The sequence below is a fragment of the Boleophthalmus pectinirostris genome, unplaced genomic scaffold (genome assembly GCF_026225935.1).
Source record: "Boleophthalmus pectinirostris isolate CB_2022bp ecotype Guang Dong unplaced genomic scaffold, ASM2622593v1 HiC_scaffold_13, whole genome shotgun sequence".
Taxonomy (NCBI): Eukaryota; Metazoa; Chordata; class Actinopteri; order Gobiiformes; family Gobiidae; genus Boleophthalmus; species Boleophthalmus pectinirostris.
The window spans coordinates 10,121,323-10,148,569 of NW_026571036.1; the positions used below are offsets into that span (position 1 = coordinate 10,121,323).

A 27,247-nucleotide genomic window follows, 5' to 3' on the forward strand; every position below is an offset into this window, starting at 1 on the left:
CACACGTTACAAGATTATTTACAATATAAAAGAGTATAAGAGAGACTCTTAAAACAGTTGCACTCATCAGAAACTATTTTACTACATTTTGTCAAAATTAGATTATGAGCACATTTTGGTGTGAGTTTTAACATGGCCAATGCAATGATAACAAAACGTTTTTGGTTTTTTTTCAGAAATATTTTATATGATATCGTCACAGTATGAACCTCACAGTACGATATTTATTGCGATCATGGCAAAGCTCTTGATATGGTGGAGAGGCTCATGATTAGGGACGTAACAATATCCAAATCTCTAATTATGATATTTTGACGATATACATCTCACGGTACAATATTTATTGCGATATTTTGTGGAGGTTAACAAAACTGTGAATATGCTACTTTTTCCTCTTAAAATGCCTTGACAAGACTTAATCGAAAGAATTTAAAAGTGCTTAGAACTGTTATTTCTTCTTGTAGTCTGCACTGAAATGGAGCAAAGGATCATGGTCTATGTAGTTCCCTCTGTTTTTTTAGCTATTGCTGCACCATAACTTAAATTAAACAAAAGACTAGTAATTCTATATATTGTGATGGTCCACGATATTATTATTAGAGCTTTGACGATACGATATCACGATATTTCGGTTTTTGTTACATCCCTCAGAGACTGTATAAAGTTACCCGTTACCCACAGCGTTCAGCTCCAGTCAAATGAAGCTCACAAGGCCAGCAGTTATAGGGGCAAATGTGGAGCTAGGTCCATATTAGGAATAGGAATTGATTTATGTACAAAATAGCATCATGTAGATCAGGTTAATACGAACATTTTAAGACCAAAATGACGAGGCCCATTGCCTCAGTTACAGAAATGGATGACATTGATATTCAATAGGAAACAGAGTCAGTGGAGCCACAAGTGTCTCTGTGAACATTTCATATTTGGAACTAGTGGATTAGATATACTTAGTCTCTGGTTTAAATGTGATTATTAATATGTAAAATGTCAAAATACAGACTATTTATAACTCCATATCTTTTTTGCGGTGAGGCCTTGGGCTAGAACTCAACCGGTCCCACTGTCACTTTTCTCATCAAAAGTGGAGCTAAACAAAAGTATTATTCATGTATACTCACTTTCCCTCAAGGACATCAGCAGTACAGTGTCTCTCTCTCATACCCACACAAAGAAAAAATCATTCACGCCTGTCTCTTGGAGTCTGTATGAAGTGATAACATGATGGAACAATCTATAGGATGAGCTGTACTTCGGAGTGGAGGTCCATGGGAAATAGCTGCAGGGCTGGACTTGGATCCGGGCCTTTTGGCTTTGATTTGGAGTGTTCAGGGAAAGACTGTTAGGATGGAGAAGTGGTCACATACAGAACGGCTTGTTTGGTTCAACAGAAGCATTATACATGAAGATAATCTGCCATGAGCAAATATGTGTTTCAGTCACTTGTGTTATTCTAGTATAAATGTATGTGACCGCCAACCTGACTGTCAGTGGATCTTACCATTTTACCAGGGATGTTTATTATGGATGTAACAATAACCGAAATATCGTGATATTGTATTGTCAAAAGTCTCACAATAATATCCTTTGCTTAAATGCATGGTTTTATAGTACTAACAGCTTATGAACATCAGAAACTACATATCCCATGATTAATTTCAGTGCAAACAACATGAAGGGATATGATTTTTACTTGAATTCTAAGGATTATGATGGAAATAATTCACACCAAAATCTTGTCAAGGTATTTTGAAAGCAAAAAAGTCTCCTATCTCCTATCTGTTTAGTCTCTCCAAAATATTGCAATAAATATTGTGCCGTGAGATGCATATTGTGATAATGTCGTACCGGGAGATTTGGATATTGTTACATTTCTAATGTTTATGCTTGGAGCGGGATTCAAACCTTTAGATCAGAGGACAAACACCAATTACAAGAGTGGCTCAGTGATTAGAGCATTTGCCCAAATACCAAAAAAATCTGCAGTTGGATCGCAGTTTGGAGTAATGGGCAAAACATCAGACCCTCTTTGCTTGTTCGAGTGAGTGGTTGGTAATTATCACAATAGTCAGTGGCTTAGATAGGCAGCTTTGCTACCCTAAGACTGGTAAGAGTTTATGTTATGACTAAGAATGAAAAAGTGAGGTTGCCTTACAAAAAATGTAAAAAAACAAAAAAAACATCTCTAAAATAAAAGCATCCATCCATCTATCCATTTCGTCCGCTTATCCGGGCCGGGTCGCGGGGCAGCAGCCTAAGCAGGGACTCCCAGACTTCCTTCACCCCAGACACGTCCTCCAGCTCCACCGGGGGACCCCGAGGCGTTCCCAGGCCAGCCGAGAGACATAGTCCCTCCAGCGTGTCCTGGGTCTTTCCCGGGCCTCCTCCCGGCGGGACATGCCCGGAACACCTCCAGGAGGCATCCGGAAAGATGCCCGAGCCACCTCAACTGGCTCCTCTCGACGTGGAGGAGCAGTGACGCTACTCCGAGCTCCTCCGTGTGACTGAGCTCCTCAAATTCTCTAAGGGAGCGCCCAGCCACCCTGCGAAGGAAACTCATTTCGAGCGCTTGTATCCACGATCTTTGTCCTTTCGGTCACTACCCAGAGCTCATGACCATAGGTAGAGTAGGAACGAAGACTGACCGGTAAAAGAGAGCTTTGCCTTTCGGCTCAGCTCCCTCTTCACCACAACGGTAAAAAAAAGCGACCGCATACTGCCGAAGCTGCACCGATCCGCCTGTCAATCTCACGTTCTGTCCTCCCCTCACTCGTGAACAAGACTCCGAGATACTTGAACTCCTCCACTTGAGGCAAAGACTCCCCACCACCCGGAGAGGGCAAGCCACCTTTTTCCGGTCGAGAACCATGGCCTCAGACTTAGAAGAGCTGATCTTCATCCCAGCCGCTTCACACTCGGCTGCAAACCGCCCCAGTGCACATTGCAGGTCCTGGTTCGATGAAGCCAACAGGACAACATCGTCTGCAAACAGCAGAGATGAGATCCTGTGGTCCCCAAACCGGACCCCCTCCGGCCCCTGACTGCGCCTAGAAATTCTGTCCATAAACACAATGAACAGAACCGGTGACAAAGGGCAGCCCTGGCGGAGTCCAACATGCACCGGGAACAGGTCTGACTTAAACACAGCTCCTGGGGTAATGAGAGCCGATTAATAACTCACGACCAACTCCTGATCGGCAATTGTTGGTCACAAGAATATCAAACCTGTTTGAAATCCAGGCTCCTTTCGTGAGGGTTTTGCACTGTTGAAGTCATTCATATAGTAGCAATTTGGTCGTACAGTTTGAGCTGGGGCTGAGTGAAACAATCGAAAATATCGCACAGTGTATGTCCGGCTTTAGTCCATGCATGAGGTAAAAGTATAAAATATTTTGTAATTCCACATTAGCCTAAACAGGCCAGTCAGAGTCAGCCAAAGGACCGTACAATATGTGGCCCTAGAGATGCACAATGCCCAGGTCTGATCTAGACATATCGGACAACTGCTCATTTCTGCAAAGTTCCAGTCACAGTTTGTAAGCTCTGACTGGTTAATCCACTTGTCAGTCACACCCATCAAAAACTGTAGAGACAGGATACAATTCCAGACCCATTGTCTTTGTAAAGCATTGTAAAAGATTGTAGTAAAAGAAAATAATGCATGTCCTCCCTGTCCTCTGTGCTCTTCAGGTTATTTTGACGCCCAGGCCCTGGCTCAGGACTTCCTGTCTCTGGGCTTTCGGGAGTGTGTGTCTGAAGTGTCCCGGTACCTCAGCTCTGTGGAGGGGCTGGACTGTACGGACCCTCTGCGCTCCAGGCTGCTGTCCCACCTCACCAGCTGCGCCTGCCGCCTGCACCTGCCTCCCCGGCATCACTACCCCCCTCCACACCCTTACCTGCACCTCCACTGGCCCCCCACTGCCGCACTCAGACCTGCGCTCTATGGACTCAACACTCTCCCAGCACCCGTGGAGGGAGCCTGTGTCCCTCTTTTCACACCCCACTGCATCACCTCCGTCCAGGCCACCGTATGTCCGCCCGCCCCCTCCCCCGTGTCGTCCACTGGTCCGCAGATGCCCCACAGCAGCAGTAAACCGTACCGGCCCTGGGGGACTGAAGTGGGGGCTTTCTGACACACTTGGAGGCCTCCTGAAGTACACCAATCAGGCACAACTCTACAGACACATTTTAAATTAACTCATTTTGTGATTTTCTTTTCTAATACTGTTCTATTTCTATTCTTTCTAAGCAAAACACATTATACACCCGAGGGGCTCTGTGTAGCACCTAGCCTGGCCTTTTCATTTCTCCTATTTGAACATAACTTGCTGCTAATATATAGTTAACATTTTGGACATGGTGGATTTGATTTAGGATTTTTAAACTGTGACCAACTACTCAGCCGATTGCCTTCCCTGTTTCTGACATCTAACAGTCCGAAAAAAAACCTTCCACTTTCTTATCTCTCCTGTGTTTTGAACAGAAATGACTGTAAACAAATAATCTGAGGTGGTTTTATTTAAGCTGCTATTTACTTTTTACAAATAAAATACTTTCAGATAAATACTTTTTTTTATTGTTTTTGTAGTTCTACGATTAAATATCACCCTGAGAAATGAGCATTAAGGAGATTGTAAACAGTTGGACTCTAGGCTATGGAGGATTTGTTAATAAATTACATGTTCACTGAGACATTACTTCGCACATGTTTACAGGGTTCAGAATCTCAATCCAGTATCCATCAGGGTCCTGTATAAACGCCAGGTTCTTTGTTTTCCCTGAAACAAACAGGAAGAGGTTTAAAGGTTAAAATTACAATACTGAAATTTGTTTTAGTCATTTTTACTTTTTTATTATTTAAAATCTATCTGTTACATATAGTTTCAGGATATATTGGAATTTGCATTTAAATTACAACACTACTGCTAATAAATGCTTTGTAAGAGGCGCCCTCTGGTGGTCTCAACAGGCAACTGTGAGACCTAATTTGTTCCAGCCTGTGTTGCCAGAGGCTGAACCTGCAGATAGTGGACACATACAAGTTTTTTTCATTCTCAGTTTATGGACAGGCCTCATGTGAACGCTCAGAACCTCCAGAATTCCCTCCCTGAGCTGCAGATTGGTTTAAAAATTTGTCTGCAGGTGCTGGGATTTAGTAGCCTGATTCATCAGCTGGTTTCACTTTGTAGAAACTGTCTGACCTTGCAGTGTTAGAATTCGTTCGCTCGAGGGTATGTGGGTACTTTTTTATTTAATCAATCGCTGCTATTTGGTTGTGACATATGTAATGCTCCGCTAACAGGGGGTAAGCTTTTTCCAAATCCCGTAGGAAGAAGGGCAATAACGTCTTTCCCCTTGATGAAATTCACCAAACATTCTCTTTATTCCAGCTTTAAATCCTCGATCTCAGGAATCGTTGACAACACAATATATGGCTCTTTGCTGACTTGGCTGGTGCCCAAACTCGCACTTCCAGGGTTTTTGCGAACCATCTATTGTATTTTGATTCCTGACCTAGTCGCTGGAGAGAAATTAAATTGAGCGGAGGCACTAGGTGGCGCCAGTCTGGCTAGGGATTTAGGCAGCAGCAATTGAAATTTGAGAGAGTCCTTCTAGGTTTGAAGCAACTGGATTTCAGCATTGAAACTGGCAGCTCAAATTAGAAGACCCATTCTGCTTTCAGATTTAATTGGCTTGAGAATCAAAACATTAAATTATAACATAAATTCAATGCCCAAAGTTTTTGTAACTAAGAATAAATCTACATTGCAATTGTTAACTGTAAAAGCTTTATTTGATTTGAACATGTTTACTTCATGTCTGGGGAAAACAGATTATGAGTATGAAATTTAAAATCTAAATCCTACGTATAGTTTCTTTAAAAGATACATACCTGCATATGCTTTCTTCACAAATGTAACCCCACGTTCCTCAAAGTAGGAGCAGGCTTCAGCCAGGTTAGGCACTGAAATACCAATGTGACCTACAAACAGAAACTTTCTTACAATTACTGATATTATTGATAATGTTTCACCAATATTCTTCCATCATGAACTGAGTTTCAATAACAGGGCACTAGGACTCACCAAACCCCAGTGGTGACTTGTTTCCATTGTGATATTTCAAGTCCTTATTTTTCTCTGCTCCCCAGTTACTGAAAAAAACAGGATATGAAACACTGAGATCACTCTGAAATATCACACGCACACACAGAAATAGCCTTTAATATCAGACAATGCTGCACTTTTCTATGTTTTCCAGAGCAGAGGTAGTACATAGATGTGCCAGTGTGTCTATAGGGGGCAGGAAACTTGAGGTCCGTACTGTGTGAGCTCGATGAGACCGTGTCTGGAGAAGGTCCATGCCGTCCTCTCCAACTGATCCTGGGGGATATTGGCCTTGTCCTCGTAGCCCAGAAAGTACAGAGTGAAGCGCATGGCCGGGAAGTCCATCTTCTGCAGTAACCTGGTATAAGACATAGGCTTATTTCATTTCAGTACAACTTTTTAAAATAGGCAGCTTAAATAGGCTTTAATCAGCAAAATGTTTGGATGATTTAGCAAAAGAGAACTTCAAATCTGTCAACTTCTGTCCAGCTGACAAATTGAATTTCTCCTTTGCCATGGATTATACCTGGACGACTGAGGGATTTTACACACATTTGAACAAGATATTTGACTAAACTCAAATATGACATCAAGTTCATCCTCTTTTAACTTGTTTCTGGTTTCTTGTTTAAGCTTCCGTCCGTTCTGACACATAATGAGCTACTAGGACAAGTCAGAGGAGTCCAATTCAGATTTCTTGGACACTAAATGAGAAATAAGACCTGACCATTTCCATGTTATACTTCAAAATATTTGCCATGCTGTAATTGATTTAAACCTGCAATAAAAAGTTCACAGTTCTGTTCATCTGGAAGACTTTTAGGGCTGCATTTGGTGAGTAAATTAATTTCATGGTGCCCTGAATCCAGACAAAACACATGCCTGAAAAGGAGCATGATGAAGACCTTGACTTGAATGAAAACTGTCTTGACCACCTGTTCCTCTTTGGGGTGTCCTGAACAACCATTTAGCCCCCTATCCTTCGTTACACTTATTTAGACCATGTCCCACTAGTGAGATTTATACTTTCTCTCTCTGTCTCTCTCTCTCTCTCTCTCAGTGTCTTTTTCTCTCTCACACAAACACACACATTCTCTCTGTCTCTTTTACTCTCTCTGTCTTACTATCTCTTTTTGTCTCTCTTTCAGTGTCTCTTTCTTACAACAGTCCACATGCTGAGGTGCTCATCCTGCTCCTGTAAAGCCACTCACGTCATTCCCAGGATCCCGGTGTAGAAGTCCAGAGATCGGGCGGGATCCTTGACCCTCAGCATGGTCTGCTGCATCATGTAATCCTACACACAACACAAAACAAAACAACACTTCAACACTGTCTGCTCATGTTAATAGACCTACTTAAGAGGCTTATGGCTGCAGAGAGAATCTATCCATCCAAAAACACAAATACTGCAGATGACAAATCCCTTTCGACAGCCCAGCACAGTCATGTGTTAGTAATAACATGTTAGAGAGCTGAAGAATGTGTTCACACTCGCAGCTGGAAAACCACACTAAATAACACGTTCTCGACAGGTTGTGGCTCAAAACAACTCCAACGTGCAGTTTTGGCAACATCTTGTGGCAGCATCTGAAATCACAACTCCCCAAACCTTAAAGTATTTATTCTATTATATTACTTACATGATTAATACAAAGTTTATCACACAGTTTGTACTGATTCCTACATTACTAGGCGATGGAAAGGGTGTAAGCCTTCAGTCTAGACAATTATATTTTACTTCTTTTACTTCAGTAGTAATGTATATTTGCTGTCTAAACAGTAATAGTACTTACTGCACACCAAAACAATACTAGAAGGGCAGATTAGTCTATGTAATCACTTATATTTTCACTTTTAAGGGCTTTCATATTACACAAATTTCTTATCTATGTCATAATTCTGTTTCCTCATACAACAGTTTAACACACAAAACTCATATTTTACTTCTTATACTTTAGTGATAATGTATATTTGCTGTCTAAGCCGTCATAGTACTTACTGCACACCAAAATAATATCGAAAGGGCAGATTAGTCTATGTAATCACTTATATTTTCACTTTTATGGAGTTCATATTCAAATATTTTCTTATCTATGTTAAAATTCTGTTTCCTCATACCACAGTTTAACACAAACTCATATTTAGGTTGAGGTCTAAACAGAAAACACTCTGTTTCATCTCAAAATGTCATGAGGTAATACGGTGTCCACTCTAGTTTTAAACTCTATACACTTTCTTTAGAATCATTTGGATAATTTTCAACCTCTACTAAACTAAATTTAAAAGGTAGCTGGTGAAAAACTTTAACTACGGTAATTTTAAAGGGTTACTCAGACGTCTGAATGAAACAAAACACAACTTTGGGTATATTTTTGATGAGGTAACAACATTAACAACATTAAAGCTCACAAGAGTCACTTTTGCATTTTCTCATCCATAGAAAACAGCTTTACAATTTCACATTCATTCATTCAAACCATCTGCATCCAGCTATGCACAACTTGAGTACAACTTTTATACTTTTAACAGTCCTACTTACTCATGAATCTGATCTCAAACTGGTTTTACCGCATAACAATCGGTCAACAGGAACAGCTACTTTAATATTTCTCCCCTTACCTGAGTCATGGGGTGTCCCTCTTTGCAGATAGCAGCCACCTCTTCATCCGTGAGCCCCCGTGAGGCCATGTTCCTCTTCCTCTTCCTCTCCCGCTCTCCTGCTCCTGTAACTTCTTGTTGTGTGTGAACAGAACGAACCCTGTCACCTAGAATTAGAATTGCTTTAAGCCTAAACTCCTCCCACGCCCCAAAACTACAGTCGTCCAACCAGATATTTAGGTTTTGCTCTGCACTGAACACAACATTACAAAAGCTGCCAGACATGTAAGGAAGTGAATATGGTAATTATCAGTTATGTCAACATAGAAAGGAAGCTTAAATTTGGTACTGTTCCATTTAATGATAATCTTTATACTTCTTCTTAACATAATTAGAACGGAAATTACATAAATAGTTCCACAATGTGAAATAACATAATAGCTTTTAGCACCAAATTCTGTAAAGTTATTGAAGCTGATTTAATGTGCAAAAAGAACCTGACTCTCTACATTGGTTTGCAGAACTCTAGTAGAAGTAGTAACCAGAAATTGTACTTAGGTAAGAGTAACGTTACTTCAAAATAATATTACTCAAGCAAAAGTACAATAGTGGTGCAATTACTCAAGTCAGAGTAAAAAAAAAAAATTGGAAAAAGTATTATTCAAGTAAGAGTAACTGTTCTGAAGTAAAATCTGATTTATAATTTGATGTCCATGTATCTGGAAGGACCAAACAACTCAAAATTGTCACTGCAAGAAACACAAATGTTCAAATAATTTCATATTGTCAGCACAAAACTTCAGTCACTTGTCGACGTACTCACAAACTTTTACTTAAACTTTTACTACAATTACTCAAGTCAGAGTAAAAAAAAAAAAAAAGCACTATTCGATTAAGAAAACTTAAGCGTAACTGTTGGGAAGTAAAATCTGATTTATAATTTGATGTCAATGTTTCTTGAAGGACAAAACAAATAAATAATACTCAAAATTGTTGTTGCAAGAAACACAAATGTTCAAATAATTTCATATTGTCAACACAAAGCTTCAGTCACTTGTAGATGCACTCATAGTGGGAAGAGCAACCAAAACTTTTACTTAAACTTTTACTACTGTTACTTCAATTAAAAAATATTCAAGTAGGGGTAAACATATGCTAGAAAAGTAGTCATGAGGAGTAGTTTCTTTAAAATAGTACTCAAGTGAAAGCAATACTAGCCACCTCTGCACAACTGTTAGAAATTCCACATTGTCGTGCTTGGTCTTAAGTGACAAGTCGAGGCGCATCCCAGAACATTTTATCTGCATTTTTGTCTCTCTGTCACCGGGGGCACTTCAAAGACACATGACAGAACGAACATGGACACAGCTATTTAAGAATTTTATTAAAAGACAGGGTTACGGGTGCTTTCTAATAAAAATATTACAAAAGAGCAACACTTTTTTCTATGTACACATTAAGAAATAATAGCATGAAATACAGTTAGTAGCGCCATGGATTGGATTGGATTTTATATTACACAAAGTTGACTCTTGTAAACTTTAAACCAACTTTAAACCATGTTATAATTACTTCAACAAAAACATATGTGAAGTTGTGTTTTCTTTTGTTTCAGTAATGCTTATATTAGTCTGTCTACATCTCCAAAGCCCCAAAATGCTCTGTTCCACCTTTTGATGTCATGAAGCCATAGTTTTCAAGTTAACAGCTACTTTTACCTTTAGTTCAATATAAACTGGAGATCAGAAAATAGCATAATATTGCCTCTTAAACCATATTTTTTAATCTGTTCAGTCACAGTGAATTATAAACTTTAGGTGTTACAATGCAAAAACACATTTCTCATCTTCTCTTTGCACAACAAGACCCTTTATTTGTATATTTTGGTTTAATGTGCTGAGCTTCACAAATTCAGATGCTTTCTACCAGCACATTTCGCCACTATAAAGTATAATTTGAAGCCAATCAGATATAACTTTAAATACAAATTAAAAACTACCATCTGTAATTAAAGTGGCCCTGTTGTATTTTCACATATCACCACTAGATGCTGCCTATGTTACTGCTGTCTGATACTGTGTCAGCTTTGGTCTGACAGAAGAAAAGCAGAGAGCACAAGTGGTTAAAAAGAAAATGAAAAACACTTATAGATGGTAGCTTTAACTGGTATATATACACAAGTAAAAGCTGGTTTGTGCAAAGCAGGCCTTCTAGTTAGGGTCATGTTTGAAAAATTATAATGCTGATTCAGTATAACCCAAATTTTACCTTCAATTTTCTATCCATGGAAGTTTCAAGCCAGTAGTATAAGAAAAACATACAAAATTTTAATTACAACATGTACAGGATCAGATTGCGCCTTACGGCAATCACCTGAGCCATAGAGTCAGTATTAAAGTCCATAGGAGTGCGGTTGGTCATCTGCGCTGGGCTTTCCTGCTCTCCAGAAGCAGCACCACCAGGCGGCTCTTGAGCGAGGGAAGTTTGGAGTTGTAGTTCTGCTCCAGCACAGACACGAGCTGGTGCCTCAGGCCTCTCAGGTCCGGTACAGAGCTGCAGTCGGGCACGTTCAGCAGGGTGTGGAAGAATTGCTGCCACAACTCGCCGTGAGGATTCCTGCACCATGGGGCAAAAGTGAAGTTTAATATTGGGTATGTAAGATAGTCAAGGTGGTTATGGTTCTGTGGTTGTCAGCTGGTATAGATTTGAGAGCCTTTTTAAGCCTTTGTAGTATTCATTAATTGATCATAATGTTGAAATCAAAAGGACAACTACTTGGGAGGGATTTCAACAACAATAAACAGTAATGTAGTAGTAGTTCTTTGTTCATGCAGGGTATCCCCAGGTTTGACTACCCCAAATTTAAGACTTTCTAAAGACATTTTTAAGACCACTTAAATGAAAATTAAGACCAACATCGCTCCCATTATGCGGGCGAAAAACACCAGATCCAATTCTAATAATGACCAACCAACTACTATACCTAGAATCGAACTAACCCTGGATTAAACCTACACTTCCCCATGATCCATCTAACGTCTTCCTCCACAGTACTGATTGTTTACTCATTGCCACCGGCGCCAGAACCCAAAATCTTTGTGCATACTCCAAATTAGACGTTCATTCACCTTACGAGATTTCACATTGTTGTTGTTTTTTCCTCCCTCCGTTTAACATTGCACTGCAGCCCGGTTGAGTATACACAAAATAGGCTAATGAAATTTAAGACCTTTGTGAAAAAAATAAGACTTCAACAACATAATTTAAGACGTTTTAAGGCCTTAATTTAGGAACATGAAATTTAAGACCTTTTTAAGATGTGTAAGACCTTACCATAACACCACAAACATCATGGAAATAGAACGTTAACAGCATACTTTGGAACATTCGTCATGAAGATACTTACTTTTTATGACACTGGAATATTACAGTCAAAAGAACAACAGCAGATTTCATGTCTGTTTTTTCAAAGTTTTCAAATTAAACCATCGTCCACCTCATTATATCTATGGCATTATATTATTGGATATACTATAAGGCTGTGCAATTAATTGAATTTTGAGCACGATTTCGATTTCGTGTGTCAATCTCCAAACTCATAATTGAGTTGAAATTAAACCTTAAAGTTTATTTTGAGATTTTTTTTATATAAATAAGTACATTTATTTTAGAACAGAGATTGTAGAACAGCTGGATATATAGTTTATACTGGATACATTTATGTTTTTCTATGCCTTATTTCATGTTCAAAGTATATTTTATTCTTTTTTTTTTTTGTATACATCACAAAACTGCTCTAAGGTTCATATTTGTAACTTACATTTATTTTCAAGTTTTGTGTAAATTATCAATAACAAAGTGTTTTTTGAGAGAGAAATGCTGAATAAATGCATTGTGTAACTAAAAAATAATCATTTGAATAATCCTGATTTGACCAAAATAATTGTGATAATAATTTTTTCCATAATCGAGCAGCCCTGATATACTGTATATATATATCCAGGCCAGTCACACTTCTGTACTGAATGTCAAACTTTCAATGAAGGTAAAACAATGACAAATTTAATTTTGCCTGAATAATTTAAAGGTTGAACATCACCAGTTTCTAATCATTGCTAGATAATAAACTTGTTGTGCCTTACCGTCTAAATACACCATTAGTCCTCCAGACGCCACCATCATTCACCACCTGCATGTAGGTCCCAAACAGCATGCAGTAGACCGTGCCCGCCACGCCAAAGTAGTCCGTCTGAAACCAAACATTACACCACGTTAGGTCCAAGTAGGATTATACTTACTACTACTGTTAGATTTTACGTGTTTGTCTCTGACCTGATAGTTCCACGGTCTGCCTGTCTGCATCTCCGTGCACTGAAAGCCTGAGGTGAGACACTTGGCGGTGAAGGCGGTGCCCGGCGGGAACAGCCTCATGTCGATGCTCTGGCCCAGGTCGATGAGCACCAGGCCGTGGTCCAGGTTCTCCCGGTCAAAGCTTCTGTTCTCCAGAAACCTGAGAGACAAGACAGCAGAAATGTGTTAAGAAACAGGCTAAATATATATATATATATGTATCGTAAAACTGAAATATTTATACTGAAAACTCAACATGATTTTACTATTTACAAAGTTGTTCTTCATAAGCCACTACCATTAAGGGTTTTCCACGAAACACACAAAACTTGCTTGAGAGTCTGTGTTGAGTGTTTATGAGGCGCAGCGATTTTGTGATAGTGACAGAATTAAAAATATTTTATTGGCAACCATATTCCATGTAGTATGTGCAGTGGATCCTGTAGTACTGAAATATTACCACAAGATGTCACTGTGGGGAAGGGTTTCAAACAGCGCACTGCCACATTTGACTCAAGTGCTTTGCTGTCTCTTTGCCTATTATAAACTTTTAATGTCAAAATTATTATCTCAAGAAGTTTGTATTAATGCCTTAAGAGGTTTCACAATGACAATTTAAACTCTGCCTTGAAAATGTTTTTGACAATACCCACCTCTCTCCAAGCAGAAAGTTGTCTGGTTTGACATCAGCGTGGACTATGCCCACACTGTGCAGCTGCTCGATCATGTGGAGGATACACGCGCTGAAGTACAGCACCAGAGGCTGAGGCATCACTTTGTCCCCCAGTGTGCGGTACATGTTCACTGCATTCTGGACGGACAAGAAAGACACTTAATATGTGGATGTTGACAACTTTGAAGTAACTTTTGTGCATGACTGAAGATAAAAACAGGGTTAGAGTCAGATTAGTATTATAGTATTTTGTTATTATGGATCTAGAGAATCAGTAGAAAAGTTGCTGTTACCAGTAGTGTGCCGTAGCTGTGCATCTCTCCAAGGAGGACACTGCCATTTTTGAAAAGATGAGCCGACTGAAAACTGCTGTAAAAATGACGCACTGACTGAGGCACACGAGCATCCAGCTGTGTGTTAATGTAAAACTCCCATGGATTGGCCGGTTTCTGCACCTGCAAAGTTTAAAAATCATACAGATAAAATAATGTGTCATCCATGTCGGTCATGTGTCTCAGACACATGACTGACAACTGAAAGTTGTCAGTTATGACTCACCTTTAGAACCATTTTCTCAGATGTAACTGGGTCTGTGGCCTGGTAAACTTTGGCAAATGCTCCTTCTCCAAGAACACAGTCCACACGCAAAGATGAATTACCTGTGAACACAACATCAGCATTACTACAGCTCCCCCACAGAAACTTTAAAGACATATGCTTTTGTCTGCTATATTGTTATATCTTGTGGGTCATTATTAAATAATTCTGACGTAAAAGACAGTATTTAACAAGTAACAAGTTTGATTCTTCTTCTGCTGTGGTGATGCTTGGACCAATCAGATTCAAATACTCATTATGAAGTTTTGCCTTTGCAATCGTTTCCAGCGAGAGCCATTTCAGATTGATAAATGTCAATTCAGAGAGCTGCACATATCAATCTGTGAGCCCGGTTACTAGACAGATAGATAATAGATAATTATAGATAGATCATTTTAGGCAAAAAGATTCCCACTCTACCGCTCAAGTTTTAGAACACCCTAATTTTTCCAGTTATTTATTTCAGTTCAAGTCGTGCAAGTCCATTGAAGAGCTTGAAATGGTACAAAGGTAAGAACTGAACAGCCAGAGGTTTAAAAAAGATAAAAGAACAAAACACAAGTCCAAACTCTGCCAAAACTACCACAGAAAAAAAGAAGAAGATAGTAAAACTTGAAAACATGGAGTGTCCAGCATAGTCTCCAGACTTAAACCCCATCGAGCGGGTTTGGGATGAACTCCAAGCAACCTACAAGTGCCACACATTTATGGGAACTTCTGCAACAGACTTGGGAAGAACTTTCTGAAAAATATTTGATTTCTATTGTAAAAAGAACGAGCCACGAGTGTGTTCAGCTGTTATATCTGCCAAAGGTGGACACTTTCATGAATCAAAAGTCTGGAATATGTTTTGGTCAACAGTAAACAGTAAAAAAAAAAAATTTTAAAAAGTGTGGCGCTCTAAAACTTTTGACTGGTAGTATATGTCCTATGCAAAGACGTTTATGTCAGTAGATATAGAATACAATAGTAAAATTCAACCTTGTATCTCATAAGGATAAGGTAGCACAGATAAAACTGCACCAATTCTCAACAAACTGCGCATGTGTACAGTACTCACCCATGGATAGTGTCATTTTGGGTGCGATGTTGGGGAGATTACACTGCCATGTGACACAGCGAGGGTGCGTGGTCAGAGGAGGGTCCATACTGTTCAACAGGTGCTCAATGAGCTGCTCGTTCCACGGATCAGACACCAGAGTCATCCCAGGGTTAGCTCGCTCGGTCCTCGGCGTTCTGCTTGTCATTGACACATCTAACGGAGCTCTTGACTCTTTGTACGGGCTCACCATTTCACTGTCTGTACTAAACTGCACTTGGGGACTCATGGGCACATCCTGGACTGTATGGGTCACGTGTGAGAGATTGGGACGATGAGGAGAGAGGAAGACGTCCAGGTCCTTCTCCTCTGGCACCTCGGGGCTCTGGATGGTGAGCCAGTCGGGCCGCGGGGCACTCTCCGGGCTCATGGGGACGTCCTGTGGAGGAGGAGGAGGAAGCCTGGGAGCAGATGGAGGTTCTTCCATGTCTTCCATGATGGTGAAAGGCTCACTCTTAGGCTTGGGCTCAGGGCTGGTGTAGACTTCCCATCCAGGTCCAGTACTCCTGTAGGCAAAGTGGTATTGGGTTGATTTTGGTTCATACGTGTAGATTATTGTTATGGATTAAAATGTTGTATGAAGCACCAATTGACCAATAAACTTAGTCAATGCAGGACTGTAGTCAAATAAATTCTGTGGTGTGCTGCTGGCTAAAATTATTGGGGAAAACTATAGTGAAGCACGAGTAAACGGCATCTTCATATGAAAAAAGGCAGATTAAACGTGTCTTTAAAAAATTTGGTCTAAAGACACCATAAACCAATGTAGCTTATTTTTTTCCATTAACTTTATAAAGTACTCACTAATGACTAAAATAATAACTAAGGGATGTAACAATAACAGAAATATCGTGATATTGTATTGTCAAAAGTCTCACAATATACAGAATTACAAAATCCTTTCCTTAAATGCATGGTTTTATCGTACCAATAGCTAATAAACATCGGGAACTACATATCCCATGATTCATTTCAGTGCAATCAACATGAAGAAATACATTTTTACTTGAATTCTTGGGATTATGACAGAAATAATTCACGCCAAAATCTTGTTGGGGTATTTTAAAAGCAAAAAAGTGTCCTATCTACAACTATATCAGCCTCTGGATATCATTACATCCCTAATAATAATGGTTTTTTTTTTTCAGGAGTTCAGATTGCAGTCGGTCAAAGGACTGCGACAGCAAGGGGAAAGTTAGACAGACTAAAATACCTCCTTCTGAAATTCAGATACTCCAGCTCTAAAGTGGATTGTGGATTAAGATGTGGGATATAGTTAAGCACTTTGGAAAAAAAAATAAAAAATTCCCAAAGCTGTAATTTAATAGAATAATTGTCATTGAGTGTCCATCCATCCATCCATTTTCGTCCGCTTATCCGGGGCCGGGTCGCGGGGGCAGCAGTCTAAGCAGGGACTCCCAGACTTCCTTCACCCCAGACACGTCCTCCAGCTCCTCCGGGGGGACCCTGAGGTGTTCCCAGGCCAGCCGAGAGACATAGTCCCTCCAGCGTGTCCTGGGTCTTCCCCGGGGCCTCCTCCCGGTGGGACATGCCCGGAACACCTCCCGAGGGAGGCGCCCAGGAGGCATCCGAAACAGATGCCCGAGCCACCTCAACTGGCTCCTCTCGACGTGGAGGAGCAGCGGCTCTACTCCGAGCTCCTCCCGTGTGACTGAGCTCCTCACCATGAGCTCTGGGTAGTAACCGAAAGGACGAGATTGAGTGTCACCATCCTATTCTATCCATGTTCTCACCTGTGTGTGGAGGTGTTGCTGGGGCAGAGGGTCTGCTCTCTGAAGGACAGCACCGCGGGGGGAGGGGGCTGGACCATGGTGGTACAGGAAGCGGTCAGAAGCTGGGTGTTCATGGCCACGCCCTCTCCCACAATGGTGCCCTGACGAGAGCCCAGGGACTGCCGAGTCACTGCCGTGTCTTCTCCTGCGGGCTGCTCCTCCAACGGGCTCTGCTCCATGATGGGACTGAGGACACAAAAGGGTCAGAGAGGGGAGGATACAGGATGAAGAGTTATATTATTTATTACACTGAGCTCCAGAACAGTGACATGATGAATCTTCTTCGTTACCAAATTACAAAACTAAGATGGCTTAAAAGTCTCATAAAATTAATGCTGTATCACTAATAATTCAGACCAAATGCATAAATTGGGTAGAGTATCAATATTAAAAAAAGACAGGATAACCAACTTTTCTTGTAAACTAGTAAAATTTCGTTTTTCTCCATAGAGTATATTGTAAAAGTAGTCATCGCTTGGATTCACTGACCCAGCCCTGCTTCACTCTGAAGAATGAAAAAAAGCCTTTCAAAAGTTGTGCTCATGCCCAAAAATGTATGCATCAGGGTTCCCACTCTTTTTTTAATGACAAAATTTCAAAACTTTTCCATGACTTTCATGACCGAAAGTGAATTTTCCATAACTTTGCAGCACCTACATGTGCAGAATTTAGCAAACTTTGAGGGCTAAATATGAAATGTTAACCTTTCCACTCACCTCATGGTTTGGTATTATAGTTCAAAATTATAGTTCAAAATACTGTCAGTGAATTTATTGTCTCTTCAAAAGGTGCATACATTCGTAGATAATCATAATAGCCTAATGACAACTTAACAGAACGCTATAGTTGCGTGAAAGAGATACTAAAATTCCACGATTTTTCAGGATTTCCTTGACCTTGGGAACCCTGATGCATGTGAAAAGTGCTTTGTGAGAGCTAGAAACAAATGGCTTTAAATCTAAGTAGAGTCGTGAACTTGCTCCTGTTGTATTCTCGCATAACATCACAAGATGCTATCTACGTTACTGCAGTCTAGCCTTCTGTCAGACCAAAGCTGGCATCAAAGACCACAGCCCCAACATCCATCTACTAGTATTAAAACAATTATAATAAATAAAATAAGCTTACAGATGTCAGCTTTAATACTGTAAAGCAGTTAAAATGTACATATTCATCCATTATAAAATACTAAACAAACAGTTATGGACTCACCTCAATTTCTTGGTGTAGCGCCTCCCAAAATCCTCCTCAGTCCCTTCACCAACTTCTACAAGATCAGATAAGAAAATCTGAAATGCACATGTTTGAAAAGTGCCATTGAAGACGTTTTAAAAAATAATTTTGGACCGTACCTTGGTCAGGGAAGAAGCAGGTGTTGGTGTTCACGGGGGTTTTGTGGGTGAACGGCGTGGACACAAACTGGGCGAGCATGGCGAAGTCCGAGGTGCTGTTGGGACACGCGGCCAGGGAATTCTGAGCGTGGAACTGTGTCCCCCACATGGTGCTCTCGTCTGGGGCCAGCTCTGTCGGTGTATCCTGTGCGACAAATGTACTCTATGTTAGACTAGTGTAGGAGTTATAACTAGATTGTTTCATGTATTATTGTTTTGTTACTGACATTGGGTTTGGCAGCTTTGGGTAGTTCAGCCAGAGCTCTGACCGGCTTAGGATTCTCGTTCACAGCAGGGGGCGCACTGCAAAGATAAATATTAATTGCTTGTGCTTAGAAAACTGGTATAGTTAAAGCTGCACTAAGTAACTTTTCTAGTGGAAAAGTTATTGCTTTTTCATGAATGTCCCACAGTATGGAATTAAATCTATCCATCTTCATAGAGACAAGCAACACTGCCAAGTTACAAGTTACTGTACAACAAATCACCCTTATGAGAGAGAATACTCCCTACAACTGTACAGTTCACATTTATGTAACGGATAACCCTATGTCCTGTCAATCATCATATTATTGCACTGTTTTCCTATGACCTCTTATATAAAGCTGTGATTTTATATTGTATTACTTATTTTATTTTGACTTGTACATTTACATTTATATTATTATGTCTTATTTGAAACCTGTCCCTTTTATATTGTGATGTGTGAGCTACTGTGTCCAAATAATTTCCCTTGTGGATCAATAAAGTTTGTCTATGTCTAAGTCTAAGGTATTTGATAACTCCCGTAATTACATAAATGATAGAAAGTTTTAGGTTTAATGGGGAGTGTGGAATATTCTAGGTGAAGTAATAACTATATCAATATCTCCAGAGACAGCATATCACCAGAAAAGTTACAACTTTAATATCAAACATTGCTCTCCACAACTCACCACAACACAATATAGTTCCTTCTTTGGTTTACTTTTAATACTATATGGCCTTATTAATAATTGGTTTCTCTGCTAACAGGGTGACAAAAAAAGTCACTGTTATGTGTTGTAATGTTATGAACTCAAAATGTTGCTTATAAGCTTTGTGCTGTTCCTAACTAAACCACCGCCAATACATAAATTGCGATGGAAACCTATTATGACAATACCGGCATCAGATTTGCGTACCTGCAGTTTTCCTTGTTCTCGATCTGCCCCTCATTGTCCTGGAAGATTGTGAACGGGGCTGACGTGGCCGGTTTGACACTGGACCCTTTCACACCAGAAGTAGTGACAAATATAGTTTAGCTTTGAAATACATAAACTTTTCAGGCATTAAATATCTCACTAAAACCAATAAAACATAAGTGTGTATACCTTTTCTTGTGTATATAATGTCAAAGTCCCTCTCCTCTGAAGCGGTGGGGAATGGGTCCTCCAAAAACGTAGGAGCCTGGAACATGTCCATGATCACGTCTAGAAGGAAAACACTTAAAGCTGATACAAGGCAAGTCACAGTGTTTTGCTTAGTTGTCATATACATTGTAATATTTATACTAAGGCTGCGTGATTTTTGGAGATAAATCTATTGGCGATTGTGATTAGATTTGTACTTTTAAAAAGGTCCTATGAAGCAAAGTTGACTCTTGTTAGCTTTTAGAATGTTGTTACCTCTGCAAAAACAGACCTGGAGTTGTGTTTTGCTTCATTCACACATGTTTGAGTTACACTTTATAATTATTCTGTCTACATCTCCAAAGCTCAAAACGCTCTGTTCCACCTTGTGATGTTACAAAGCGATAGTTTTCAAGTCATCAGCTCCTTTTACCTCTTGTTCAGTACAAATTGGCAATATCAGGACTGAAATGAGGTGATTCAAGGGCTGAAATCATCCAAATGATTCTAGTGATGGTGTATGGAGTTTAATTTCCCAGTGCAGCACTTGCTGTATTACCACATGACATCACAAGGTGGAGTGTTTTTTTTGTTTCAGAAAAGAACTCCAGGTATGTTTTGATGAGAAAACATGATAACATAGCTCAGAAAATAGACAATTATTATTAGGGATGTAACGATATCCAAATCTCTCAATATGATATTTTCACGATATGCATCTCACGATGCGATATTTTGCAGAAGAGAACAAAATTGTGAATATGCTACTTTTCTGTCATAATCCAGACCCAAATTAAGATTGAAACGTGCTTAATAACAGTTGTCTTATGTAGATTGGACTAAAACAGAGCAAAGGATCATGGTCTATGTAGTTCTGTCTGTTTTTTAAGCTGTTGCTGCACCATAACAATAAATTTAAGCAAAGAGACTTGTAATTCGATAGATTGTGACGGCCGATATTATTGTGAGACTTTTAACGATACAATATCACGATATTTCGGTTATTGTTACATCCCTAATTATTATTAATATAGGCCCTTTAAACGTAAAACATTAGCACACAAATCTACAAATTTACATTCATTAACTTGAGAAAATATTAACTTATAATCTAATACAAGAATCACATGCATATCAAATACTATCCTATTATCTAAATACTTGCAGCCTTCACGATTTGCATGACAACTCAAATTACAATTGTTATACATTCACCTGAGATATATTGCACAGCCCTAATTTTTACTAGTAATTCATTCTGGATAAACTGTAAATTGTGAACTTAAGTACTTGTCATAAGTAACAAACACAAAAATTTCATAAACTAGGTTCTCAGCTGTTCATGTAACCCTGTGCAGTGCTCACCCAGTGCTTCTCTGGTGTTGACAGTAGGTGAAGGTAGCACCCGTGAAGGAGTGGCCTGAATGTAACCCAGAGAATTGTTAGGAGTAATACGGGACAGGTTTGCACTACCGCCCTGGGACACTGCCACACAGAGGAGATGAGGAGAGAGGTGGTGTTTAACAAGGGTTTCAGAAGAACTCAATGAAAGAGATATATGCTCAGAGACTTATATATACGTATACATACGATTAGCATCCTGCTCTGCCTCCAAGACCTCCTCACTGGATAAACAAAATAAAAATAACATTTTATTAACAAACAAAAATAAAGGACTGTCACGTCATAGGAGCATCCCACAATTAAAGAGATCGATGAATATGAGGGGGAAACAAATACTTGTCCACTCCTAACCTGCAGTAAATATTTATCATAGTCAAGAGGCAATTTGAGAAAAAAAAAATATTAAAAAAGGGAAGCAAAAAGGAAACTCTTTTATATCCTCAACACAACAAAATGCCAAACATTTTGTTCAGGAACAAAATCAGTCTGTAAATAGTCTTATTACCTCAAATTAAAGAACCAAACACAAGATCGTCTTAACTGATATTATATTAAATAAAACTGATGTATTATTATTTTCATTTGTCCAATCATAACTACGCAGTAAACTAGTTTAGCATGCGCTTTAAGACCAGACACACAAAATACAATGGCGTTCACTTACTTGTCTCCGTTGTCATTTTCTGGTGGACAATGATCAGAGGTCATCTGTGGTAAAAAGGCTTCATGATGTGACATAGACGCAGTTGGAAGAGGTGCATGATGAGATATGTTGGCATCTGAGACTGGTGCATGATGGGACACACTGGGAAGAAGGGCTTGGTGGGGCACACTGGGACGAGGTGCTTGGTAGGAGATGTTTGAAACTGAAAGCGGTGCCTGATTGGTCGCACTGGCCCCTGGGACTGGAAGTTGCTGGGGTACTTGGGTAACTGGTGCTTGGTGGGATTGTCCATAAGCTAAAGCTTTGGTGTCCACATGAGAATCAGGTCCAGAGCTTGTGGGGGCACAGGCGATAAACGTGGGCTCCGAGTGCAGCCTAAAGCCCAGAGACTTCCTGCTGCCGGGATGTGAAGGAGGCCGCGAGTGCACTGAAGAGTGATGGGCGTCTTTGACTGGACTGAAGTTTGTGGTCAGGTCTGAAATCTGAAAGTTGTGGGGTTTAGGCAACTGCATTCAAACGGGCTGTAAATGTATTCTACTTTTGTGAACTATAAAGGGGTGCGCTTGTCTGAATTGGATCACTTCGAACCAAAAAATAAAAAATAAAAGTCATGTGACCTCTATATCATAATATGTTGTATTTAAAGCTGAAGTACCCAACGTTTTTCTTATAAATTTGTACATTTTGTTTTTCAAACCATAAACGGTATTGTATAAGCAGTAACTTTCTATCAAAAATCGGACCGCCACATAAAAGCCAAGATCACGCTTTGGTGTGCTTGAGAAATGTTTGCTATCAGATTTGTCTCAGTGATTTGATACTTACATGTTCCAGTGCATCAAGGCCCATTTTAAACTTCATCCAGAAATTCACATTCTGCGTTTCCTCTCCTTCAAAGGCTGCAACAAGACAGACTTATTTTATAACAGCTTAACAATAACATATTTCTTATCAATACACTTAGGCTGTCTAAAGCGCACTGTTCAGATTTGAAACATACTGGTGGCTTCATGGCTCTGAGCTTCTTCCTGCTTCTGCTTCTGCTGTTGCTCCTGGATTTTCTGGAAGTACCTCTGGGCCCGCACCTCTTCGAAGCACAGCTCAGAGTCCTCGCACTGCAGAGCCTCCTTGTCATATGCAGCTACAGTGTTATCATTAGAGCTCGGGGGGATTTTCCCAGAGTACTCAGAGCGAGAAACCCTGTGAAAAAGACAGAAAAGTAATATCATAATTCTGCTATACAATACCAATATACAACCTTCATTAACCATCTAATCCATAACTGTAATGGTTTGCTGTGGCTCGTCTCTTGGAGCCTGTACAACACAAACCTGCATTGAATCCACAAGTTATCTGTCACCTTAAATCACTTTTTGGTAGATTCTAACATGACAACTTTATGGTCACCCACAATGCACTCATGTTTTGTTTTTAGTGGCTGAAGTAAAGACGTGACATCTTACATGATAACATATTTACGTTCTGCTGGTTTGGCAGGTTGGCAGTCTACCGCTCTAGTGTCCTGCAGAAAAACACACAGTTAATACCAGACATGTAATGAGTAACAGAGTAACAATTCAAAGACTCAAACCTTGTTTTGTGCAGATGACTCTCTATGGGTTGGCATTACATTGACTGAATTGGAGTTTTGTAAAGGGTTTCTGCTTCCTGCTGCACAAGAAAAACATTATTTTATTTAAAATAAACAAACAAATTGATACACAATTGTTCTACTACTGCAAAGGACTGTAATTTGTAATCTGTAATTTTTCATGCCTTTATGTTCAACGGAGAAAGAACAGTTATGATGGACATTAGTAGTCAGTGACCAGGGAAGTAAAAGAATTATCTATACATACCTAATGCTGCTACATGACGCTTCGTTCTTGATTGAAACTGCCTGAAATTGATGAAATACACATTTAATAATAAGGTCAAAGCTGCTGTTTTGTTTTTTTTTTCAGAATAGACTTAGACAAACTTCATTGATCCACAAGGGAAATTACTTGGACACAGTAGCTCACATATCACAATATATTATAATAACAAAGAGTAAAAATAAAATCAAACAAACGCATCAACAGTACAGCAATAATCTACCTGTATTCATGAAGCAGTGATTCAGCTGGCTGAGCCTGGTTCTCTAGGGCCTTCTGGTAAACTGTCTCGGCCTGATCGTTCAAGCCACTCTGCTCCAACTGTTGTGCCCAGGACAAATACAGAGCAGTGCTTCGTGTACCGACGCCTTGACTGAAGATGTGACTGTACAGGGCAATGGGGTCAGCATATGCGCTTGCCTGGGGAAAAATATTAGATGAAGGATTAGATACAGATATGTGTGTGATTATTTTACTTGAATAGGAAATGCACTTTTATGATGTTATTAATACACATAGATTTATCCATCTACTTTGCATAATAGCAATCATCTAGTTCACTTACACATTTGATGCAGTAGTTGATATATCTTTCATCATTGGCATATTTTTCTACATTTAGAAATGTCTCAACTAAACGGTTAAACACAAGTGACAGCTGGCTGGTGCTGTTTGGGGGTAACTTCCGCTCTAGGAGTTCAACAAACCTAGAAGAGACAAAAGCATCAAAGTCAGATCTAAATCCATTTAACATGATCGGTATAAACTTCTATTGCTTGATTGTAGCTTTAAATACAGAAGTGACAACAGACGACCCACGGGCCAAATCAAACAACCAGAGCTCTCATCTGGCATTCAGAACTTTAATGAGACATAAGCATTGTCCAGATGACAATTATATTGTGTTGTACTTCTTAACATGATTCTCATTGTGACTTGTGAAGCTGTGATAGATTGTTTTACTTGGAGATACAGTAGAAACACTGTAAGTCCTGCATTGTCTTTGTATTTTCAGGGTATATCCACTATAGTGACAGACCATGGTTTTATTTGGAAAGTAGTGTTTTCTTTATCTTACTTGTCCCACTGCTCCAGAGGATCATCTCCCGCGTACGTGCTTATACTGCTCTCAAAACGCCTTAAAAGCACACAAAAACAAAGTGAAAACGAGCCAAAATCACATAAGGTTAACAATAAATTCTTGTTTGTCGCTAATGCTAACCGTTGCTAATGCTAACCGCTAACACAGAGGTAATGGACATAAAAGTTTACATACTGTAAATATGCAGCGACATCCATTTCCGTATGACAAAAGTACAGCGATCCAACAGATAAGATTCCAGTGTTACGTGGATAAAAACTACTAAATCAATCTAAAGGATAACTTTGACACATAACTCAGAACGGGATGAGACCTGCGCTCTGTGTTGTGCAGAGTTAAATTCAAAATTCGCGCTCAGCCAATCACAGCGCGAATAGCACTCTGCGGCGTAACGTAACGTCACACAAGCACCGCCCCTTTATTAATGTAGCAGCAGCGCATGAGCACGTGTTGTCAGTCACTTTAGGGTGTTTTAAAGACCTTTCCATCCTCATTTATTGTCGAAAAGAGACCACATAAAAAGACGGCGATGATTTGTCCAGCGCAAACACAAACTTGGCGTGACATAGAGGTCTGGAGGAAGCTGACATTCATGGACCCTGACCCTCACAAACCAGGATGAGAACAGGCAAGGCACAGCCCAGCGAGCCATTTAGTGTATGGAGCTCAGGTTTTGTTGTATATTTTGTGAAAGCAGCCCATTCTAGCTTTACAATGCAAGTCAAGATATTTGGTGCAGAGAAGTGTGGACACAGCTCTCACTAATGCAGAACTTGACTGTAATAAAACTCTAATTTGTCCCATCCTTATATTTAACATTTAAGAACAAGAAAATGTAGGTTGTGAAAATTTGTAATCACATTAGTTAATAATAGCATTATTACATAGTTGTCCAGGAGGAAGATAATGCCCACAACAGCCATAGTAGGACACAAGTGGACAGTAGAATGAGGCGCTGGCACTAATCACCTCACATATTTTTAGAGCTGACTTTATCTAGGAAAGCTGGAGCCACTGGTTGGTTGAAACTACAAAGCAATCTCTCGTCATGTCCACATAATATTGTTCAAGAAAGTTGGGTTCCACAGTATGACTTTAAACTAATCTAGCTCCATGGAAACAATTAAGTGACACTAACAGGCCAACCACCAACAGATCAGATTTGCAGAGAGGCGACCCTGCTCAAAGTGAGAAAGCATGCTTGCCAAGGAACAATAACAACATATAAACATGAATTGATTCAGATATGTTGAATGCCATATTTATTTCATGCAAAGGAATAGTAACTCCATGGAGACAAGCAGAGGGCAGACACCTACTAGAAAAGTTACAGATATCACAGCACCTTTTATAAATGAATCCTAATTAGGTTTATGGATTGTGATGAGAGAAAAGCATATAGGCGTTGACTTGTGAAAGAGATGCCAATAGCCCTGTGCCAGAGCCTGTTTACAGCAGGAATGTAACACATTATATAAGGGCGAGGTGTAAAGAACAATGCTCTGATGGGGTCTCAAATAGCACAGTCTATTATACGGTTAAAAAAATAGCTAGCCTTAGTGTTAGAACTATACGGACAAATATGATATGATGTGGTGTAGGCTTATCCAAAAATGCAAAGGTTCTTAAAGTTTGTTGCAGTTGTTTTCAATTATACTATATAATGATTTGCCATGCCACTTTCTCTGAAGGGTACAGGTTTCAATATTCCTGAATCCTTTTTGGTAAGAAAATCCATAATCTGTTTCCAAATATAGGTCAGAGATAGGGGTGGACAATAAAGATATTCAGACAGTATTATTATAATGTATCAGAAATGTTAAAAAAATATGTCTATAAAACATGAAAGGACCATAAAATATATATTCTTTCCCCCAGTCAGATGGCGTAGGCCTGTTGGATTTCAGAAACAAATTTCTATTGGTCAATATTCTTTTAATACAGATGAGGGCAGATTGTTGCTATAATACTGTGAGTTCTTAGGTCTAGTAGTTAATAAAAGAAAGTATCATGTTTAAAATTTGTGAATTTACTTTTTAAGTATTTCATGGCAAAGTACAGTGTAGTCAGTATGGAAAACTAAAGCCTTGTCCCCTATCTGAGAGTATGATTTTACATTATAGAATCTGAATAACACCAAATGATACTTTGGAGGTGATGTCGTCAATATTCCTTGGGGGTGTGATTCTAACTGTAGGCACTGCTCTGTCTGAGGCTTTATT

At 39.6% G+C, this 27,247-nt stretch overlaps 3 protein-coding genes across 13 annotated transcripts in view; 1 reads left to right on the forward strand and 2 right to left on the reverse strand.

The window, feature by feature from the left end:
* The window catches only part of hey2 (hes-related family bHLH transcription factor with YRPW motif 2), a 41,792-nt gene extending 37,255 nt beyond the window's left edge, over positions 1–4,537 (forward strand). For all 9 annotated transcript variants that reach the window (XM_055149592.1, XM_055149589.1, XM_055149591.1 and 6 more), the window contains one exon: positions 3,691–4,537. In XM_055149592.1, the coding sequence (XP_055005567.1) occupies positions 3,691–4,133 (443 nt within the window). In that variant the 3' untranslated portion in view covers positions 4,134–4,537. The remainder of the gene's footprint in view (positions 1–3,690) is intronic.
* On the reverse strand, positions 4,501–8,863 carry LOC110164306 (lactoylglutathione lyase-like). The gene is made up of 6 exons (XM_020929346.2): positions 8,727–8,863; positions 7,319–7,401; positions 6,325–6,465; positions 6,087–6,154; positions 5,894–5,983; positions 4,501–4,778 (listed from the first exon to the last, which is right to left on the reverse strand). The coding sequence occupies exons 1-6, from the start codon at positions 8,793–8,795 to the stop codon at positions 4,684–4,686; spliced, it is 546 nt and encodes a 181-aa protein (XP_020785005.2). The 5' UTR covers positions 8,796–8,863; the 3' UTR covers positions 4,501–4,683.
* Positions 8,864–10,068: 1,205 nt separating this feature from the next.
* Positions 10,069–25,350, reverse strand: bub1 (BUB1 mitotic checkpoint serine/threonine kinase). Of its 3 annotated transcripts, none has more exons than XM_055149656.1 (25): positions 25,200–25,350; positions 25,002–25,061; positions 24,489–24,630; positions 24,147–24,343; positions 23,906–23,946; positions 23,638–23,714; positions 23,510–23,568; positions 23,047–23,246; positions 22,872–22,945; positions 22,047–22,528; positions 21,569–21,603; positions 21,344–21,463; positions 19,961–20,059; positions 19,772–19,856; positions 18,836–18,911; positions 18,570–18,753; positions 18,430–18,484; positions 17,179–17,403; positions 15,386–15,930; positions 14,287–14,387; positions 14,022–14,183; positions 13,709–13,866; positions 13,038–13,215; positions 12,848–12,954; positions 10,069–11,321 (listed from the first exon to the last, which is right to left on the reverse strand). In XM_055149656.1, the coding sequence occupies exons 1-25, from the start codon at positions 25,220–25,222 to the stop codon at positions 11,123–11,125; spliced, it is 3,684 nt and encodes a 1,227-aa protein (XP_055005631.1). In that variant the 5' UTR covers positions 25,223–25,350; the 3' UTR covers positions 10,069–11,122. The 3 variants fall into 3 exon arrangements, with proteins under 3 accessions (XP_055005631.1, XP_055005630.1, XP_055005632.1); XM_055149655.1 differs by having other exon boundaries at positions 23,638–23,717; XM_055149657.1 differs by lacking the exon at positions 21,344–21,463 and having other exon boundaries at positions 23,638–23,717.
* Positions 25,351–27,247: the final 1,897 nt, after the last annotated feature.